A 15,619-nucleotide genomic window follows, 5' to 3' on the forward strand; every position below is an offset into this window, starting at 1 on the left:
ATTCCAGGAAGGGAATGGGAGCATGCCAGGAGGACAGGAGAAGGAAGTCAGAGGGGTTGGAGAAGAGCAAAGGAGGCAAGAGAAGAAAGAAATGAGGTCAGAGGTGGAATTTTACAAGACGCTCACCTAGGAACAGGACTTCTGGCTCGAGCAGCACGGCTCCCCACCACCTTCCCCCTGCACGCCCCAACAGCAGAGGCAGAGTGCAGGGTCCACACTGACCTGCTCCTGATGCTGACGCTGGATCCGCAGCAGCTGGGCACCGTGCTCCTCCTGGAGCCGCGTCACTTCCTCCTGGAACTGCAGCTGCAGCCGGCCCTGCAGGTCCTGGAGCTCAGCCTGCTGCTGCCAGCCCAACTTCCTCACCTCATCCTCAAACCTCCTCTCCAGCTCCTCCTTCTCCTTCTGTAGTTTCTCACACCTGTCTGTGTTGAAGGCTGGAGATAGAACAGCATCTTTGTAAAAAATGGGGAGGAGGCACCAAAAGGCTTGAACACCCACAGGAAGGGCATCAGTGTTAACATCATAAGGGGGACAAGACCCTCTTTTGTTGGAGGAGCCTCACAGTTTGTGAAGGGTCTTTCCTTCTACTGCTATGAGCACTGAGGGGAAGCCCAAGGTCACCTGGTGTGCAGAGAGCCGTAAAGGCAAAATTGAGCGTTCTGACCTGCAGTCCCATGGCCCTGCCATGAGAGCAGGGCTCCTGTGAGGAGCCGAGGGACCACAAGCATCAAAAATATTGGGTGTTTATTTAGCAGGCACTTCTCCATTCTCATCCTGGGTGGGTCAGAGCCCCTGGGGCAGCAGCCCAGGATGTCAACTTTTCACAAGGTCCTTGGCGACTCCTCTACCAGTCAGGGCTTGAGACCTGTGCACTTCTGGGAGCTGAGATGAGACATGGGAGGCACCAGGTTGAAGGTTGTTCTAATTGGACAGTCGCAGAGACAGTATGGGTTTCCTGTCAGGGGATTGAGGCTGCACAGTAACCATACAATATTCCTTTCATGGGCATGGCACCCTGCTCCTGTCCTGGTTTGTTTCCCAGGCCACCAGAAGGAGATGAGCCAATGACAGCAGTTCACTGATCCACCTCCCTATCTGTGCCTCCCTCCCCTAAACTGTGGGCAAGAGTGGACTGATTTTGTTTGCAAGATCTCTTTCTCAACTGCCAAGTGCTTCCATGAAGGAGAAAAGCATCTTGACAATCTACTGTTTGGGTCGAGTGATGCTGACTGCACATGCACATGGCACAGATGTCAGGTGCAAGCACACATCATGTATGGTCCACAAGGAAGAGTGCTGCCATGCTGTCTGCTCTGTGCACATGCTGGGAGACCTCGTCACCAACTTTAAAATGGAGTGAGCAGCCCTGGCTGGTGTAGCTCAGTGGATTGAGCTCGGGCCGGTGAACCAGACAATCGCGGTTCGATTCCCAGTCAGGGCACATGCCTGGGTTGCAGGCCGGTTCCCTGCAGGGGACACACGAAAGGCAACCATACATTGATGTTTCTCTCCCTCTCTCCTTCCCTTCCTCTCTAAAGATAAATAAATAAAATCTTTAAAAAAATGGAGTGAGCAGGTACATGGTCTGGTTCATGATAATCCACACCCTAGGGATGCTTGGTTATGATTAGAAATATACATCCAAGGTAGTTGGACAGCCTTTGAAACACTCTGATCAGAAGGACCCTAAAATAGGTTTCAAGATAAAGGCCATAAAAAGAGACCCAGAAGGACACTTCATAATACTCAAGGGAAGAATCCATCAAGAAGACATAAACATTGTAAACATACTTGCACCCAACATAGGAGCACCCAAATATATAAGGGAAATCTTGGAAGACTTCAAGAAAGACAGCAACACAATTACAGTAGGAGATTTAGCACTCCACTGTCAACAATGGTTAGATCTTCCAAATTATCAACCAGGATATTGTGGCATTAAACAATGTCCTAGATCAAATGGATTTAACTGATATATAGAGAAGCTTTCACCCCAAAGAAGCAAAATACACATTCTTTTCAAATGCACATGGAACATTTTCAAAGATAGACCATAGGATAGGACACAAAACAAGCCTCAGCAAATTCAAGAAAATTGAAATCATATCAAACATTTTCTCAGACCACAAGGGCTTAAAACTAGAAACCAACCTCAAGAAAAAAACTCAAAAATATTCAAATTCATAGACACTGAATAGCATGCTATTAAACAATGAATGGGTTAAGAATGAGATCAAGGAAGAAATGAAAAAGTTCCTGGAAACAAATGAAAATGAACTCACAACAGTCTAAAACCTATGGGATACTGCAAAGGCAGACCTGAAAGGGAAGTTAATAGCTATACAGGTCTACCTAAAAATATAGAAACATTTCAAATAAACAACCTAACCCTACATTTACGAAAACTGGAGGAACAACAACAAAGCCCAGAGTGAGTAGAAGAAAGGAAATAATCAAGATCAGAGCAGAATTAAATGACATAGAAACTAAAACAACAATCCAAAGGATCAATAAATCCAGGCGCTGGTTCTTTTAAAAGATAAACAAAATCATCAAATCTTTAACCAGACTCAACAGAGAAAAAAGAGAGTAGGCCCAAATAAATAAAATCAGAAATGAAAGAGGAGAAATTACATCTGATACTACAGAAATACAAAGGATTATAAGAAATTACTACAAAGACCTATACACAAACACCCTGAAAACCTGGGTGAAATGGACAAATTTTTAGAAACATATAATCTTCCAAAACTGAATTAAGAAGAAGCAGAAAGCTTGAACAGATCAGTAACAGCTGGTGAAATCAAAGCAATGACCAAAAAGCTCCCAGGACACAAAAGCCTTGGACCGGGCACTTTCACAGGAGAATTTTACAAAAACATTTAAAGAAGAGCTAATGGTTATCCTTCTCAAACTATTCCAAAAAATCCAAGAAGAGGGAAGACTCTCAAACACTTTTTATGAGGACAGCATCATCCTAATCCCCAAACCAGGTAAAGACACAGCAAAGAAAGAGAGCTACAGGCCAATATCACTGATGAACATAGATGCTAAAATCCTCAACAAAATATTGGTAAACCAGATCCAGCCATACATTAAAAAGTTTGCACAGCATGATCAAGTGGGATTCATCCCAGGGATGCAAGGATGGTGCAATATTTGCAAATAAATAAACCTAATACCTCACATAAACAAAAAGAAAAGACAAAAATCATATGATCATACCAATAGATGTGAAAAAAAGCATTTGATAAGGTACAGCACCCATTTATGATACAAACACTCAGCAAAGTGGGAATAGAGGGGGCATTCCTTAACATAATAAAGGCCATATATGAGAGACCTACAGCCAATATCATACTCAATGGGCAAAAAATAAAAGCTTTCACTAAGATCAGGAAGAAGACAAGGGTGTCCACTTTTACCACTGTTGTTCAACATAGTATTGGAAGTTCTAGCCACAGTGATCAGAAAAGAAAAAGAATTAAAAGGTAACAAAATTGGAAAGAAGGAAGTAAAATGGGCATTGTTTGTAGATGACATGATAGTATACATATAGTATACATATACTCTACAGACTCCACCAAAAAACTACTTGATCTAATAAGTGAGTTTGGCAAAACAGCAGGATACAAAGTCAATACTCAGAAATTGAAGGTACTTTTGTACACCAACAACAAAATATCAGAAACAGAAATCAGGGGGAAAAATTCTATTTGCTATAGAAACAAGAGAAATAAAGTACCTAGGAATAAACCTAACCAAGGAGGTAAAACACCTGTACTCAGAAAACTACACAAAACTGAAGAAAGAAATTAAGAAAGATATAAATAAATGGAAGCATATATCATGTTCATGGATTGGAAGAACTGACATCATCAAATGTCTGTACTACCCAAACCGATTTATAGATTCAATGCAATTCCTATTAAAATATCAATGACATATTTCACAGGTATAGAACAAATATTTCAAAAATTTATATGGAACCATGAATGACCCTGAATAGCTGTGGCAATTTTGAGAAAGAAGAACAAAGTAGGAGGGATCATAATACCTAATATCAAACTATTTTACAAGTCTACTGTAATTAAAACAGCCTGGTTCTGGTATAAGAACAGACACATAGATCAATGGAACAGATTAGAGATTCCAGAAGTGAACCCATGACTCTATGGTCAATTAATATTTGACAGTGGGGGCAGTAACATAAAATGGAGTAAAAATAGCCTCTTCAACAGATGGTGTTGGGAGATCTAGACAGATATATGCAAAAAAATGAAACTCGACCAAATTATACCATACAGGAAAATAAACTCAAAATGGATAAAAGACTTAAATATAAGTCATGACACCATACAAGCCCTAGAGGAGAACATAGGCAGGAAAATTTCAGATATTCCACACAACAATATTTTCACTGATATGTCCCCTCAAGTTAGGGACCTAAAAGTAAGAATAAACTAATGGGACTACATCAAATTAAAAAGCTTCTGCATGGCTAAAGAAAACACCAACAAAGTGAAAAGGGAACCAACTGTATGGGAGAATATATTTGCAAATGATACCTCAGACAAGAGTTTGATTTCCAAAATATATAAAGAACTCACATTACTCCACACCAAGAAGACAAACAACCCAATTTAAAAATGGGCAAAGGACCTGAACAGACACTTCTCCGAGGAGGACATACAGAGGGTCCAGAGATATATGAAAGGATGCTCAGCATCACTAGCCATCAGAGAGATGAAAATTAAAATTACAATGAGATACCACCTCACACTGGTCAGAATGGCCATCATAAACAAATCAACAAACAACAAGTGTTGGAGAGGTTGTAGGGAGAAGTGGACTCTAGTTCACTGGTGGGATTGTAGACTAGTACAACCACTATGGAAAACCAGTATGGAATTTCCTCAAGAAACTAAAAATGAAACTGCCTTTTGTTCTGGCAATTCCACTGCTGGAATTATAGCCTAAGAATCCTGAAACACTAATTCAAAAGAACCTATGCACCCCACTGTTCATAGCAGTGTTATTTACAATAGCCAATTTCTGGAATCAGCCTACATGCCTGTCAGTAAATGAGTGGATCAAAGAACTGTGGGACACTTACACAATGGAATTCTATGCAGTAGAAAGAGAGAAGGAGCTCCTACCTTTTGTGACAGAGTGGATAGAACTACAGAATATTGTTCTAAGTGAAATAAGCCAGCCGTTGAAAGAAAAATACCATATGATCTCACCTATAAGGGGAACCTAATCAACAAAACAAACAAGCAAGCAAGACAGAACCAGAGACATGGAAATAAAGAATAAACTGATGGTGGCCAGAGAGTGGGGAGGGGAATAATGGAGGAAAGAAGGAGAAGGGTTGTCAAGGAACATGTATAAGGACCTGTGGACAAAGACAACGCAGGGAGGATTGAATGCGGGAGGTGAAGTTGGGTAGGGCAGGGGAGAGTAAAGGGGGAAAAATGGGTACAAATGTTATAAAACAATTTTAAAAATTAAATTAAATTAAACAAAGAATATTAATGTGCAAAAAAAAGTCCTGACCCAATGAGGAGCTAAGTCAAAGGCTTCTTTGCCACATTTAGCTCTAAAAGAGCTTTGGCTCTAAAAGAGCACGAGGAATGTTTCAAATTATTTTTCCCCTGGTGAAATGAGTTGTGAGTTGGATGGACAGACACTTTGCCCTGTGTGGACAGTGTAACAGCCTAACACTGCCCCCAGTGGCCTTTTTGGTCAATGCCGCAGTGTTCCATGTCTCAGCATTGCGTGAGGGATTCTGGTAACAGTCTGCCAAAGTTGTTAGCAGGACCTACCACTGTAATCAGGGTAAATCAAGGGTGGGGTGGTGGGTACTTCCCCCACTGAGGCATAGCCAAAAAGAAGAGGCATTGCCTGCTGAGAATTTCAAAGCCATAACCACAATGACTTGAAAAGCCCTCTGCTTTTTATTGCCCTCTATACCAGCAATTCTAAAGAATGCTGGTGAAAAATATTTCTTAAAATAGTGGTTTGTTGGTCCAAGTTTGAAACAACTAATACAATTACCATTGAGTTTTTTAGCAATAATTTTTTTAACTTTTTTATTGATTATGCCATTACATTTGTTCTACTCCCCCCTCCATTCCCCTCCACCCTGCATACCCCTCCCCCACCATTTCCCCCTTTACTTCATGAACACGTGTCTCAAATTCTTTAGATTCTGTATTTCCCCTACTATTCTTACCCTCCCCCTATTTTCTATCTACTGTCTATGCTACTTATTTTCTGTACCTTCTCCCCCCCCTTCTCCTCCTCCCACTCCCCTGTTGCTAACCCTCCATGTGATCTTCATTTCTATGGTTCTGCTCCTGATCTAGCTGTCCTCTTAGTTTGCTTTTGTTTTAGGTGTGGTTGTTACTAACTGTGAGTTTGCTGTCCTTTCACTGTTCATCTTTTTTATCTTCTTTTTCTTAGGTAAGTCCCTTTAACATTTCATATAATTTTTGTATTTAAAAAAACTACAGAGAAAAGTTAGAAGTATGGTACAAGAACATTATTTTGCAAATGAATTTTTACCCCTGAACCATTTGAGAGTAAGATGATGACCTGTTGTCCCATCAATCCTAAATCCCTTAGTGTATATTCCCTACCAACAAGGACATTTTCCTGTGTTAATTAACTATAATGCAGTTATCAATGCTAGAGAGTCAGCCTCGACCCAATAGCACTACCCAATGCTCAGACCTGGTTAAGTTTCACCAATTGTCCCAATAATGTCCTTTGCAGAAAAAGGACCCAATTCTGAATCATGAGTTGCCTTTAGCTATCCTGTCTCCTTATTCTCCTTTTATTGAGGGCCATTATGTTGTAGACCGTTCTGCCTGGTTCTAGGAATTGTATCTTGACCCCTTGTGGCTAAGGGTGAGAGATGACTTCTGGAATGGGAGCCACTGGAGACAAAGCTTGTCTCTGGTAGCAAACTCTGCCTCAGTTTCCTCTCCCTGCCCCCAAAACTTGGTTGGAAGTCAATGATGGGTAAGACCCCTCACAGCAGGGGGCAACCTAAGCCAGACTTGATCATTTGGGAGACCCTTCATGGAAGGACTTGGGGGCTGCAACAAAGAGCAATGGACTCTCACCCCCCAGCTTTGACATAACCTGAGTCCCCATGTTCTCTGGGAGAAGCGCTTCCTGGCTCTAATCCCCTAAAGCCTGAATACCTGATGGAGAGAGGTGTAGCTCCTTGCCTTGCTAGAGCATGTCCTGGGGAACAATCTGGCATCACAAAGACTTCCTGATAAACCTGTGAAATCTGCTCTGCAAAGAGTGCTTTTATTCATATGGTAGGGGCTCGAGCAGGAAACCCTAAAACTCTCTTCCTGACAGACACTGACTCAGACTCTGAAGCCCTCAGATCTCTTTGAAATGTTATCTGCTGTTTGATCCTTGCAGCCCTGTATTCCTGTGTATTACAACCCAATAAAAGGCCCTGGAGGAGGGGGCTTGAAGCCTTTTTCTCCTCAGAGAAACTGGCCACTGCCCACGGCCATTTCCCTCTGGGAAAATGGCCACTTCTCCTCCCTAAGCACATTTCCTCGCATCTCGGTCATATTTACTCTTCGTCCGTGGCACCCAGAGGGACTTCCGAGGAAAGTCGCCCTCACACCATCCCTCAGCCTTTCCTTGAATTTCAGGTTCTAGACACTTTTAAAAGTGACAGTCCAATTATTTGATAGCAGCTGTCCTCAACCTTTTGGGCACCAAGGACCAGTTTCATGGAAGACACTTTTTCCACAGATGGGGGCGGGTGGGACGTTTTCAGGACAATTCAAGTGCATTACACTCAAGTTCACCTCCTGCTGTGCAGCCCAGACTGGTACCAGTCTGTGGCCCGGAGATTGGGGACCCCTGCTTTATAGAATATCTTTCAATTTGGTGTATCTGATATTTCCTCATTATTGGATTCAGGTCATGCATGTTCAGCAGAAATGTCAAAGAAGTGATGCTGTGTGTGCTCTTCTCATTTGAATATTAAGAAATGTGAATAATTTTTAAAATGGAAATTTCTTCTTTTTAATTGTTTATGTCAGAAAAATGATGTTTAAATAATCATCATTTTTGCAAGATTGTACTAAAAATGATTTTGTGGTATAGAAGAGAGAGTGTTACAAATGGTCTGGCTTGGTTATCAAATGCATTAGGTATACTGCTGAATGTAGACATTATTGTCACATCTTTTAGGTGAGGGACAGACTGTCGGACTGCACCGGGCTTCCCACCATGGGTAGCATAACAGCATTTTGCTGGCTTGCTAATAAATACAAACATGACTGGCAAAGTCAGGCTAAGTCTCTCTTGTACCTGTTAGTGAGGTCGTGGTGGGGGGGGGCCCAGAATCCTCCCCTACCTCTGACCACTGGGGGCTGCAGTCCCTACCAAAAGAACCCAACGGTAACTAATGGCCAAAGTGACTCAGGACTGGTGGCAGAGGTATGAAATGCCTGTAGCTCTAGCTTTTCTCAAAGACTATCCAACTAGGGAAAGCTCCTAGAGATTTTAGCAGGGACTTGAGTGAGGGAAAAGTGTTACCAGGATCCATAGACATGTGTGTGTACATACATATGAAAGATGGCATGACCCACCCTCCATATTCACCATCTGTCTCCCCAAATGACTTTTTTATTTCCTTGGATGAAAAAAGTCTACAAATGGAAAATGTTTTGCCAATGTGGAAGAGGTGAAACAAAAAATGGCAGAAGCACTAAAAGGCATCAAAATCAAAGAGTTCAAAAACTGTTTTGAACAGTAGGAAAAACATCTCAATAGGGGTATTGCATCAAATGGAAAGTACTTTGAAGGTGAGTGAAGTTTAAACATGTAACAATAAATATACAATTTTTATAAATAAATTCTTCTTTTGGGGGTTTCCCCCCTCATGCATGTACCAGCTTATCCTGCTGTGACTGGACTGTAATACAATAGAACAAAGTCCATTAAAAACAGTGATTGATAGAGACAAAGTCAAATCGAGGCAAACAGAGGAGTAGTAATTGCAGTTAGCTGGGGGAAGGCAGAGAGTCGTTGTCATGTGGACAACAGGCAGCGGCAACACCAGGCAATGATGGGGGAGCCCTGGGTGACAAGCCCCAGGGAAGGTTTCTGGGTATACAGGGCCTTTTCAGAGGACACTTTTGTTTTTGCAATTCGAGTGAACTAACTTCATAGTGACCTTTGGCCCGGACATCATGCACTGGTAGGTGGGATCAAAATAAAGCAATGGCAGCAGGATGTGTGCTCATATTTTCAACAGGTCTGCAGCGCAGTGCCCAGAGGGGAGCCACAGAAGGCCAAGACACATGAGAACAGATTCTGGTCAGCTCCATTCATGATCAAATACATGTATCGGGAGCAAGACATATTTCTATCTAAAAGATTGATAAAAATGAAATATTCTGGTAATTCAGAAGGGTATCAAGAAACTGGCATTCAATGAGTCATTCAATGAACCACAAGCTGCTCTGAAGGACACAATGCGGGGAAAAAATCAATGCCCCACAGTATCTTTAAAAACTCACACAATGCAGGGAGGGAGGTGAGGGGGTGGAGGGACCCAGCAAAAAGGAAAAAGGGCTCAGGGACATGGACAACAGAGTGGTGATCACTGGGGGGGGGAGTATAAAGGGGCCAAATGGTAATGGAAATAATACAATGAAAAATTTAAAAATTTAAATGAGAGGGGTGGTGGCATGAGGGGGTGACAGCTAAATAGTATGAAGTTTCTCTTTGGGGGCAACAGAAATGTTCTAGAATAAACTGTAAGGACAGATGCACAGCTCTGCGAACACACTGAGGGCCACTGAGCTCTGCACTGTACCTGGGTAAACTGTACATAGTATGTGAACTGTACTTTACAGTCTTTACAGAAAAAGAAAAGGATTTAAAAATAATATGATAGGAAAGTGCCTTAAAAATAAACTTAGATGTTTCTATAGAAGGAACAGTCATATTATGATTTAAAACAATGGGGAAAATATATGATGGCAAAATAAAACAAAAATGAATTCCTCACCACCATGCTGTTTTGCACACACATGTCACATGGAACCTTACATGGAATAAAATAGATAAAAAGGTTTAAAAAATGAACAAAAGCAAATCAGTTACACTGGTGAAAAAAATGACACAGAAGTTTTAACCCAACAACTTCACAAGTGCACACAAAACTCTGGTTAAGGATTACTACAGCATGATTTGCTTTAGGGAACTATTGGGGATTTAGTTAAATAAATTATAATAAACCCAATGTACAGGAGTGGGCAAAGTAGGATTACAGTTGTAATACAAACAAACGATAATACAAAAATAAGCCATGTGTTTTATGTACTCACTTTTGCCTACCCTGTATATTTAGGACAAATCCTGTATACAATGCTATAGGCAACCAGTTAAAAAGAAGGAGGAAATGTTTTTGTGCTATCATGGAATGATATATTGTTAAACAAAAAAAAGGCAAGATGCAGAACTAGTGTGCTCACATAGTTCTACTTGTAATGAAAACGTATCTATATCTCTGTCTCTCCCCCCTCAGAGGCTTGCATGCCTCAGTTACAGGACTCAGTGTCCAGCACAGATGCGCCTAACAAACTTCTACTGCTAGCTTGCAAGCATGATGCGTAAAACATGTGCACATTACTACCATAATTAAGGAGAAGATGGGCTTTGTCCAGTGGTCAGAGACGCCACACCTCTTCTATCTCACCTATGCTTTCACTCATGTGAGTGGCAGGACAATTCACGGCCTGGCGCTCCATCTGGGGGCTCGGGGACCATTGGTTCCCACCCTCGAGCTGCCCCCAGAATGCACTGCTGCCTTCAAGAAATCAGGAGCAGTGTAGATCTCAGCTTTCTGTCTATCCTTTTGTCTCGGGTAAATCTTCAAAAATGTGTCTATTCAGATATTTGGCAGACAGAGATGAATGAAGGCTAATGTGATAATAGTAAACAATACCTGGAATCTTTCATTTTTTCTTTATTTCTATTCATGTGAAAATATTTGGTCCTTTACCATGAGAGGCCAACACCACAGTAATAAATCCCTAGCACCCAAAATGCTGAGAAAATAGTAACAGGATTGTGATTTATCGAGAAAATGTAACACTTCCAATTTATGAGCATGAGTCTGGAAAGCAAAAACAAAATGAGAATCTGTTGTATACATTAAATAATTGAGCATATATGTGTATGAATATTCACAGTGTGTACATATAATGTTAAAATGCCTAGAATATTATCACAGCTCTATTTAGAACACCTTCAGACATATTCCACGTAACGCAAAGCTACCAATCTACCACCCTGTGAGTGCCAAGGTCGAGGACGATTCTGGCCCTTGGCGCAAAGGCAGGCAGTGATGGCTGTGGAGCCATTTGGAAAGCAGGCTTCACTTCAACAACAGTTCATAAATCAAGTGAGGGGGGAAATTCAGTGAATAAAATCAAGTTTCTTTAAACAGACACTTCAAATGTCTGGTGAATAATTACAACTTTTTATTGGTTCACCAATGAAGTAGCAAATTTGGTGGTTAATAGCACTAGACTTAGATGGGAGAGAAGGGTCTGACCTTACATCTCACTGATAAAAGCATAAGAAATGATATTATGTTGCTTTTTCTGTCCCAGAGTGTGCTTTAGATATACCACCTATAAAACAAATAATTTAAATGTGATGACATGATATTGTGCATGACTAAGTGGTACTGTCATAATAGTCTCTGTTAAGAGCTGAATTGCGCCCCTCTCCCTCTGGAATTCCTATGCTAAGGGCTAACCCACAGGACCTTTGGAGAGGACTTCTACAGAGGTGATTAAGTTAAAAGGAGGTTGTTAGGGTAGATCCTAACGCAGTATGACTGGCATCCTAATAAGAAGAGATCAGGACACAGGCACCTTGGTGACGGGAGAGGATGTGAGGACACCAGGAGAAGACAGCCATCTATACGCCAAGGAGAGAGGCCTCAGGAGAAACCAGCCCAGCCAACAATTTGACCTCAGATTTTAGTCTCTGGGAAAATAAATTTGTGTTGTCTCAGCCTCCCAGCCTATGGTCTGGTCACTGTTGTCACATACTGATGGCAGCAGATCTCTCAGTTACATAAAAGATTACATTGTATCTTTGAGAGGTGGAAGTAAATAAAAGGACAATACTTGCAAGGAAAAAAATAACTTAAAAATTACCCATTATCTCACTGAACAAAGAAGAATGAAATTTCCAATTGCATAATCCTTCTTAGCTGTTGAAGTCACACGAATTCTTTATACTCTGCTAGGAATTTCCCATGTCTTCCTACATTTTGGAAGGCAACATTTTGCCTTCCAAATAAGACAACATTTTGATGCCTACTTTATACTCTCATGTCGATGCACTATAATTTATATGCCCTTGTACTGGACACTTAGTTTGTGCTCCTTATATCTTTTTTTTTTTCATTAGGCTATGTTCCTAGGTGTTAAAGATTATTATCTTTATGCTGTGGATTTTCTTTCTTTTTTTTCTTGTTTTTGTTTTTTTTTTTTTTTTGATGCCGGGGATCCTATAACAAATCAGTTGCCCGAAAGTGCCCTCTAGTGGCAATGTCTTTGTCTGGACTTGTCAGGGCTCAGGGATGCACAGGAGGTGAACAGGGTCAGTCTCCTGAAACTCGCTACCTGGGATCCAGGCCATGCTGCCCCCTGCAGCCCTATTCTTTGTTTTTCTTTCCTTAAGACACTTTTTTTGGATGAAAATGTCAAGAAGGGGCTAAAATGGATGATGAAGGGATCATGGACCAAGAGCAGAAATGGGGGTGAAAGGCTGTCTCGGCAGGTCCATGCAGTGCCACCAGGGCCCTGTGACTGAATGCAAACTTGCACTGAAAAAGCAACATCTTGCCTTGATAGTGCTTCCTGGGTGCCACCTGGCTCACCTTGCCCACCAAGACAGGTATGGTCACCCATTGTTGCCAGTCTCCTGGGTGTCCAGTGGGTAGCTTAGTCTCCATTTGCAAGGAGCAGATGGAGCTGAGAAAGGGTAACTAAGTGATCCAAGGCCGCAGAGGAGTGGGGCCAGGCCCTCCACAGACGTAACTGTGGAATATTCCTCTGGTCCACAGTGCCCAGGGAGGGCCTTTCTGGGAGTTGTCAATTAGTACAAATAATAGGAAATTCAAGACGGCTGCATTTCGTCAGTTTAACGATTAATGACAAGATTCCATTTCCCATGGTCCATATGCTATGGTCTATTATATAAGTGTCGAAGTCTTAAAAGCTTGAGACCTCGGAAGAAACTATTCATTAAATTTCATGCCATGACGTGGGGTCAGACTGACAGGTGTGTTTTGTTCCCTGCAGGTGTGTAAATGGCTTGTACAGGCACACGAGATGTGGCCAAAGGAAGATAAAGAGCCTTTTCTAGCTGCCAGGAATTTCAAATGATGCAACACAGAACAGAAAGATTTCTTACCACGGTAATGTTTGAAGTGCACTGGTATCTTACTTATCCGTGGGTCAAACTTTGGCAACGCAGCTCCCAAAATGGATTATAGGAGGAGTCAAGGGAGGGAGACAAGAGCAGAACCAGAAAGGCCAGGCAGGTGGTTGCAGCCCGGTCCCTGGGCCTGGCCTCTGTTCCAGGCTCGCCGGCACACCAGGAGCATTTTCTTACCAGTGAAAGGAGGAGGCTGGGGGCACTGCTATGGGCTGATCTGTGTTCACCCTAAATTCATAGGCTGCATCCTACTCCCCTGCAACTCAGAATGTAACCATGTTTTGAGATGAGGTGATTAAGTTAAAGTGAGGGCTTTATGCTAGGACTCTAATCCAATATGACTGTGTCCTTATCAGACATGGAAGAGACAGCAGGGATATGTGTGCTCAGAGGCCATGTGAGGACACAGGGAGAAGACGGGCATTTGCAAGCCAAGGAGAGAGGCCTCAGCAGAAACCACCTGCTGACACCCTGGCCCGGGCCTCCCATCTCCAGAAGTGTGGGAACACATTTCCGGCGTAGAAGAATCCCGTCTGCGTAGAGTGACGGCAGCTCCAGCAGACGGACGCAGGCACTGAGTGTGCACCGCCTCTCTGCTCTGCAACCAGGGCTCCGTAGACACCAGAATGGTGACCCAGGCCATCCAGGACAGTTTCTATCCTGTCCACAGGGAAGGGCATCCCACTTTTTATTAGGCTTTCTTCCCCAAATGGACCCCTAAAGAGATAAGCTTCACCTGCAGAGAAATGTGCTTTTTGTAAAATCACTTATTCCCCAGTGATGTGAAACATAAATAGTATTATCAGTGCTTGGCATTCATATGTATTCAGTTTAGAATTTTCTTCAACAAACACTATTACCTTGTTTAATCTTCCCAGAAAATTTTACCTACTTTACCTGGGTAAAGCAGGTGTCTTTTCTGTGACTGTATGAACTAGGCAATAGGGGCTCAGAGGGGTCAGTCACTTATGTGAGGAGACACAGCTAGAAGGTGAGACTCAATAGAGCTCTTTTGAGTAATCTGATTCCACTCTGCCTCATGTTTGGGAAGAAGAAATATAAGGAAAAACAGATACGGAAATCTCAGATGGCTTAAGTTCCATTTTCATGATAAATACTTTGTGCCATATCTACGTGCTCTTTAAGATAAAGGATGAGTATTTCAAGATGTGGATAACAAATGATGTCATGTATGAATATAGTTGTAATGCTTCTGAGCATCTCCCTCCTTGGCTTGGGAGGAGAGAAATATATGGATGATTTATGGGGTCAGAAGAGGAAAAAGGAAATGGATTTAAGAGGCGGTTATAATGATGTATTTTGAAAAGAATAGAAAATACTGTCTACAGGAGAACTAATAACTACTGCCCATGAATAGGAAATGGCTTTCTGGGGAAACGGTTTGGAATGAGCTCGTTGTTTCCTTTCCTCCACATTGACTTGGGCTTACAGAGTTTTCAAAGCCCAACCTCACGGCACCAGCTCATTCAACACACCGCCCTGGGTTCCCTGAAGGCCGGGTGATGGCTCCATGTGGGTGCACTGAGTAGTTACTGCTCTTACGTGTTTTTCTCCTATGAAAATGGCAGCAAAAACGTGATTCTATTTGTTACATAAATTGTATTGCAACATCATCCCCATGTTGAACATTCCTTTTTGAAGGAGTGTTTAATAACTTCCTCTAAAATGTTTAAGCAGAAATATAAATGGAGGTTCTGGACCCTTCTTTCACTGTAAAATCGACACCACTGAGTTCTAACCCCTGAACTGCCTTGACCCTCTCACTGAGCAAGCCTCGCAGCGCCAGGTCGCAGTCCTCAGCACACTGCTGACCTAAACCCTCCGTCCCATTGTTTCTATTTGAATAAGGAGGCCAAGGGGCTGCTCAATAATAAATGGTAAGGCATTTGAGGGTTGTAGGCTTAAATGCTGTCATTTCTTCTTTCAGGATATAAAAGGTATGGCCCAAAGTGTCTGTGCTTTTCACAGACGGAGGTCTCCTGGGGCCTGGGATTGCTTTTAGTCCAAGGGTTTACTGCTTTTAATTTTACACAGCAATGAAGGATTAATGTTTTCAATCTATAAAACCTCATTTTTTAAA

General features: G+C 42.1%; 1 protein-coding gene across 3 annotated transcripts in view; it reads right to left on the reverse strand.

The window, feature by feature from the left end:
* MTUS2 (microtubule associated scaffold protein 2) overlaps positions 1-15,619 on the reverse strand; it is a 620,738-nt gene that overhangs the window by 25,791 nt on the left and 579,328 nt on the right. For all 3 annotated transcript variants that reach the window (XM_053672918.1, XM_053672919.1, XM_037152910.2), the window contains one exon: positions 223-437. In XM_053672918.1, the coding sequence (XP_053528893.1) occupies positions 223-437 (215 nt within the window). The remainder of the gene's footprint in view (positions 1-222; positions 438-15,619) is intronic.

This window comes from Artibeus jamaicensis, unplaced genomic scaffold (genome assembly GCF_021234435.1).
Source record: "Artibeus jamaicensis isolate MK-2021 breed Jamaican fruit bat unplaced genomic scaffold, CSHL_Jam_final contig_793, whole genome shotgun sequence".
Taxonomy (NCBI): Eukaryota; Metazoa; Chordata; class Mammalia; order Chiroptera; family Phyllostomidae; genus Artibeus; species Artibeus jamaicensis.